Source organism: Carya illinoinensis, chromosome 5 (assembly GCF_018687715.1).
Source record: "Carya illinoinensis cultivar Pawnee chromosome 5, C.illinoinensisPawnee_v1, whole genome shotgun sequence".
NCBI classification, from domain to species: domain Eukaryota; kingdom Viridiplantae; phylum Streptophyta; class Magnoliopsida; order Fagales; family Juglandaceae; genus Carya; species Carya illinoinensis.
This window is the reverse complement of record NC_056756.1, coordinates 18,149,932-18,156,647: the sequence shown is the minus strand read 5'-3', so window position 1 is coordinate 18,156,647 and position 6,716 is coordinate 18,149,932. Positions and strand designations below refer to the sequence as shown.

Below are 6,716 nucleotides of genomic sequence, written 5' to 3'. Positions count from 1 at the left end.
ATTACTTTTACAGGTGCCAATGATTCAATATATGCCTGTGAAGTATTCTTGTGAGTGTTATCTTATGAAGTTCAAGAACAACATAAAAACACAAAAAACCCTGAGTACAGTGCTAAAAATGGCAGCTAGGTCATGGTCACCATTGTTTATGCTCAAATGGTTACTTAAATAGGTAGATGCTTATATGGAGTCGATGCATGGTCCAGCTATATATATATACCTAATTAATTCCAAATTCTAAAAGTAAGTGATCATTTATTGGCGGTTGACTTGGTTTAATTCTGCCACAATATTGCCTTACCTAACTATTTGGAAATATTAAATTCTCTTGGCTGCAGATTCTACCACAATATAATTCCTTACCTAAGTACACAGAATTACCAATTCTCTTGACGCGGTATATATCAATATATGCATCCATGCATTGTGAAATATTAATTTGCATTGCTGGTTCATTACTGCTACTGTTGGTATCCCTATTACTATTACTATGCATCATCTCAGTACCCATGAAAGGGAGATTGTAAACTGCCAATGATTCAAAAAAAATACTACGTATTCTTGTTGCCGAAATCTTAGTGCAGAAACAACAAGATAAAAACCCAAAAATACAAGAAGTAAAACTGTGGTATAACCAACTTATGTTACAAGAGTGCAGATATTAAAGAGTAAAAAGTAAACATAGCTTGGATCAAAGTCAGGTGTTAACCCCTAACCAAACTATAGCTTCATCCAAGAGAAGTTTTGTGCTTCTCATAGATTCAACAGCTACCACATAAATAGGAAGTTCATGATTAGTTTAATAATTTAGACTTTTTTTTTTTTTTTTTTTTACTGTAGCATAAAACATGAAGCTAAATCTCATGTGAATTGGTAGAATACCAGCTGCTGTATTTATCACTAGCATCAAAACACACATAATTTAAGCATGTGTCAAATAGGTAGATGGATGGACCCAAGTAGAGACACGTCTATTTCGTTGTCAGCATTTGTATGGGACACCAAACAAAGAGAATTGCATGGTCCTTGATACTTTAGATCACAACTTCTCCCATTCGCACACATAAATAGAAAATCTGTTTGGGCTTCAACAACTCTAACATATTAAATTATAAGGGATAATGCCATTAGACGGTAAACGAAATACATATGACAACAACTACCTGGGGAAATAAAACCAATTAGAGCGCAATCTCAAATTACTGCATCCACTGCTTTCCTTACTGTTTCTATTGCTTTTGGGACACCATCCTGAATTAGTAAATACATACCACCTCATCAGCATTTAAATAAGGATAGAATTAAGAATCAGCAGAAAAGACCCACCATCACAAAGGATCAGATTAGGAAAATGAAACTTCTCCTTATAAGTAAACTACTACAGCCCAAAAATATGTTACTCACCTGTAGACGGTCTTCTATTGCAGTAACACTGAACTTTTGCAACGAATGTTCTAACCTTTAGTAACCATCAGCAATTCTCATTTTCACATTTCAAGTGCCATTCTGCTGCCATTTTCAACTGAGTCAGGGCAAAGTAAAGCCCAGCAACATCTAGGAAGCTTTCAACAGTTCCTGAAAAAAATCATCATATGTTATCAAGGTTTTCCCACATGCAAATATGGTTAATAGAAAATTCCAAAATTACTGTTATAATGCAGATTCCAAAACATTATCGTTGAGGCTTAATTGAGCTCTCACTTGTTCACAATAAGGTCGATCGAGATCTGTAAGCTCCTTCCTCATCTACACCAACATTTTTTACTCACAAAAAAGCCGGGTTTCTCACAAAATCAATGTTTACAACCTGTAAAGGGAGATTGAAATGCCATCAAGTATTAAGTAAAAGTTGTTAAATAGGCTAGGTATGTAAATGAACACAATAATATTACCAAAAATGTTACTACCACCCTTTACAAAAATGAACTTGGTTAAGGTTGAGATCACGGGCTTTCACCCAATTTACTTTCATCTACCAAGAGTTTTCTGCAAATCTAAGTTCCATGGAAAATTTCCATATATTAGAATTTCAACTACAAAGTATCAAGTAGGCTAGCTGTTTTGACATTATTGCCATCTTCTCCACGGTTGGAACCCTTATCTTATTTGGAGGTCTCCCTTTCCCTCGAACGACGTTAAGGCTTAAAATCTGTTTACCCTTATCTTTCTCCACTGTTGGGCTCGCCTGAGTTGATTGGAATGTCGAGTCACACGTTGAACCGATGCATGTTTTATCAAACTCGTCAACATAGTGCAGAAATGCATGGACTTTGTCAGTGTTTGAGGATATTTTGGCTGCTAATTTCGAACATCTTTGGATCATCAGCTCGTAATTACGCGTGTCTGACCTACCCCACACGTCATCATAACTACTTCTGATTAGTGTGTAATGCCTTTTTAAGTCCTTTCTCCATCGATCTAGGAAATATACATCTGGCAGCACATTAATATTTTTCAACTGACAAACTCTAAGTCCATGCCTACATATAATCTCCCTCATCTCAAACAATCCACAAGTGCATTTTACCTCACACTCATCTTCGTTATAGTAAATTGAGTAATGAACTCTTTTGGTCTGCTCATCAAACGATATTTCATCCAACACATGAAATGTTAAAATGCAACCTTGTGTGCTTACCAACCAACAATTACAACACATTAGGCCCATCAACTCTCGTTGGACCTCCTTAAACTTTGCATTGGTATAGACTTTTTTAAACTGTTTCTCAATGTTGAAAGGGGAGATGCAGGGGATAGTTTGGTTGGTACAATTGAAATCAACAGTTGTCTCGACATCCACTTTCTTTCTAAGAGCATTATTGAATTGGTCGACAAATTCCTTCAATGTCGTCCCAGCATGGACATACCCGTCAAAAAATGCATTCATACTTTCGGACCTTTACGTTGTACTCATTTGAGGCCAAAATACACTCTTGAGGAAGACTGGAACCCAAAAGGACCTCTCCTCATATAAGGACTAAAGCTAATTGGTGCCGAACAGATCATACTTTGCAAGTAGTTGACCCCAGCTCTCCTCAAATTCTGTGGTGGTATGTGAATCATATAATGCAGACTGAATGTCAGTTTTCAACCCATAGTTGAATTTGGCATGCGATCCTAACTTCTCTGGAAGTTTGCGCATTATATGCCATAAACAATATCTATGGTGAGTTTCAGGGAATACAGTAGCAATCGCATTCTTAATCGCTCAATCTTGGTCGCTTATGATAGCTTTGGGCGCCTTACCCTTCATGCAATCCAACCACATTTGGAACAACCAAACAAAACTATGTGTGTCCTCACTTGATAGCAATCCCGCCCCGAATAGTATGAATTGGCCATGATGGTTAACACCAATGAATGGAGCAAAAGACATACCATACCTATTTGTTAGGTACGTTGTATTGAAGGATACAACGTCTCTAAGATACTCATAGGCGGCTCGACTCCGTGCATCAGCCCAAAACACATTCCGTAGCCTTCCATCATCATCCTCGTCCATGTAAGAAACAAAGCCATCGTTCTGATCTCTCATTCCTTTGCAATACTCATTAAGTGCATCACTACCTCCTTTACCCAACCTTAAGTATCTAGCTTTGTCAATATAATTCTTACAATCTTTCTCTTGAAAAGCCAAATTCTCATAACCCCCCGTGTCAACAACAAGAGAATAAAAGTTCTTGTGCATTCGTATACCAGCTCTATCATTCAGATCGAGGATCCTCTGACTATATTCATCTAGATGCTTGTGCGACCGCAATAGTCTACTTTTCTTGGGGCTCAAAGTAATATGGTTGTGAGAGTTTTCTACAGTAGTCAAAACCCACTTCTCATGGCAGTTCAACGTTGCATTTACCTTCACCTTACAACCCGTTTTAGTTGTTGCTCGTGGCTTTAAGATATTAGTGCTTGGCTTCGGATAGTACTTTCCGCCACGGGCACAACCAATAGTCAGATACACAGGCCTCCCATCATCATCTCTTTTAGTCCTCTGTGTCCTTACGCCAAAACCTTCTTGCTTGGCATACTGCTTATAGTAGGCAATAAGCTCTTTCTCACTGTCAAACTCCATACCAGATCTTGGTGGTTCAACTTGTACCTCATCATTCGAGACAATAGTGCTACCCTCTAAATCTTCATTTATGTCGAAGAACATTTCTATGAATGGAAACATAAGGATGAATTAGCATCAGTACAATATTAGCGTCATTAAATACATAGAATCAAATAGTATAATACCATCAGCATCATGACAACTTCCAACATTTTCTTCAAATTCAGATTCTACACTATTTGGTGTCGTTGATGCGGGAGGCATTTCTTGCCTCAAGTATTCCAGATTACTTGACGACTGGTACTGATTATAAGGTGGCATCTGCTCAATAGTAGCACGGCGTTAGAAAAAATGAAATGACTTTAAACAAATTAAGTAACATGTAGATTTTTCGAATTTTGATAACAAACTCAAATATACCCAGAATGAATCTTCAACTCTAATAAAATCCTCCAAATTACTCTACGGAGGGTAGGGAATCTCGTGAGGATGCTGCCATTATGCAATTAGTTAGATGCATAAGCATGTCAAACACACTTTAATAGAAAATAATACATCGACCTGCCTACTCACATGGTTGACATTTGGAGATCCAAATAAATTCTGATGCGTGTAAAATGGATGTGAAGTCGACGTCGAAGGTTTGGGTGCCATTCTATCTTCCTCTTCCCCCATCACACTAAAATTAAGTCAGTCTTCCGAGGCTTTAATTCAGACTGCACAAAAGAAGAAAAAGTTTATTAAACTGTCACAGTTAATATAGAATCTCACACTTGAAAAACAGTTCCTGAAAATATTATTGCTACAAATAACATTTTTTGCTAGTGGCCCTTATTAATGCAACCTATCAATAAGGGCAAGGATCCAACACTGTTTATTTGGATGTTATTCGCAATTTCTAAATTTATCTATTCGACCTATGAAAAAGAATAAAAATACTAAGACAAAAAAATTTCTAAATCAGGTTATGCACTTAATTGGGAAATCCAAGATGGAGCTCTTGCCTCACAACATGCACAGAAAGATCTTCGTTAAAGAGAATAGTGTTAACTTTCAGTGGACTTGAAGACAACAAGAAAAATAGCAACTGGCTGATTCCAAAAATTCTGAAATCACATTTGAATAAACAACTGGCCTGGAATCAATCTTGGCAACTAGCATATAGGACCCAAAGTTAACACTAAAATTAAGTTATTGCATGAATGGAAGTAGTTCTTGAATAATTTCATAACCAAGTCATGGGGAGAAGCATTTTTGCACTGCAATTTACAGCAGATAATAGAAATGATGAAAGCAAAATCAAAGGAATTTGAATTTACATAAGAAAGACAGATTAACATTATGGTTTTAGGTCTTATTTTTGGCTACATCTTAGAGTTTTTTATAAATGAATATCTTATTTTTATTTTGTGTATAGGACGGATTTGGGCAGGACACAATATACAGAAGTTCGATTGTCCACTAATATGGGATTGTTACATCTTGTTAAAACTCAGACTCTTGTTAAAACATTATGGTTTTATTTTGCTATAATCAAATATAGTGTTCCGTGACTTATAAAAAAATAAAAAAGTGTTCCGTGTCTTATGAGATCTGATAACAAAAAAAGCCACATTCTAAGACGCATATCCAAAAAAGAACAACCAAGAATATGAGACGATGTTTTCATTTCCAACGTTGTATGAAATGGCTCAGAATAGAAACCTTACAGCACTTTTCATCACTCTACTACCAACCAACCAAAGTGATAGCAGCCATGAGTCTGGCCTTTGTGTCATCATCGCCAGAAAAGTCATCAATGGTACAACGTTACCTTTTTCATTTCCGTAAACTCAAAAATTCAAAGAAATGTACTTTCTAAAGGGAATGAGAAACTAAAATTAGAACCACAAATTTTGAGAAAGAGACTATATTAGCAGCACAATTTTGAGACAGAACAACAACCATGATATTCTAGGAAATGTAGAACTGCTAGAAGCGAATAAGAGGGAGAGAGTACCAGTTCCCTTGGTTTGCCTTGGAGCACTGAACTCAATGATCACGCTGATGAGGTTCACATTTTGAAATTGACGGAAGCAACGGCGTCTCTTATCTTCAAGAACTTGTAGTCATCGCAGATAAAGCAAGCAATGTATGAAAGAGGAAGTTGCATTGCAAGAAAACATAGATGCTTGAAAGAGATGCTTGAAAACAGAGCTCGAAACCAGCAGTCAAAAGCAATGCATTTTTTTTTTCCATGCCCTAATCCAAAATATCCATCTCACAAAACCCAAAACTCACATATCCAAGTACACGATGAACGTAACCACATGAAAGTTCACTTTTCACAAACTTTCTGTTACCTTCGTATGAGCAATGCCGACGGCCAGAGAGTTTCAGGGACTTCGCAGTCCAAAAATTACACCATTTGCTTGTTAAAGGATTTCCCGAGGAGCAGCGGCTTCATATGAGCAAAGTGGTGACGCTCGGTGTTTCTGGGCGGAGAGTCGGCGTCGCCTATGGCACTCGGCGGAGCAGCGGGGTGTGCCGCGGGCGATGTAGCAGGGGTTTTGCGGGAGGGAGGATTTCGAAATGCAAAACACCAACCGTATTCCATTTTCTAAAAATGCACATTTTGAATTATTAAAAAAAAAATGGAATACACGTCTGGCGTGCAAGTGTG

General features: G+C 37.4%; 2 protein-coding genes and 1 non-coding gene across 3 annotated transcripts; all 3 read right to left on the bottom strand.

The window, feature by feature from the left end:
* Positions 1–1,194: 1,194 nt before the first annotated feature.
* On the bottom strand, positions 1,195–2,887 carry LOC122310157 (protein FAR-RED ELONGATED HYPOCOTYL 3-like). Its single transcript, XM_043124035.1, has 4 exons — positions 2,158–2,887; positions 1,503–1,575; positions 1,405–1,459; positions 1,195–1,251 (listed from the first exon to the last, which is right to left on the bottom strand). Exons 1-4 carry the CDS (start codon positions 2,885–2,887, stop codon positions 1,195–1,197), a joined length of 915 nt encoding a protein of 304 aa, XP_042979969.1.
* A 96-nt stretch (positions 2,888–2,983) lies between these two features.
* On the bottom strand, positions 2,984–4,375 carry LOC122310156 (protein FAR1-RELATED SEQUENCE 5-like). Its single transcript, XM_043124034.1, has 3 exons — positions 4,240–4,375; positions 3,379–4,158; positions 2,984–3,126 (listed from the first exon to the last, which is right to left on the bottom strand). Exons 1-3 carry the CDS (start codon positions 4,373–4,375, stop codon positions 2,984–2,986), a joined length of 1,059 nt encoding a protein of 352 aa, XP_042979968.1.
* A 1,365-nt stretch (positions 4,376–5,740) lies between these two features.
* On the bottom strand, positions 5,741–5,840 carry LOC122312143. Its single transcript, XR_006243054.1, has one exon. It is a non-coding gene; the product is annotated as a small nucleolar RNA snoR113 (small nucleolar RNA).
* Between the last annotated feature and the right edge of the window lie 876 nt (positions 5,841–6,716).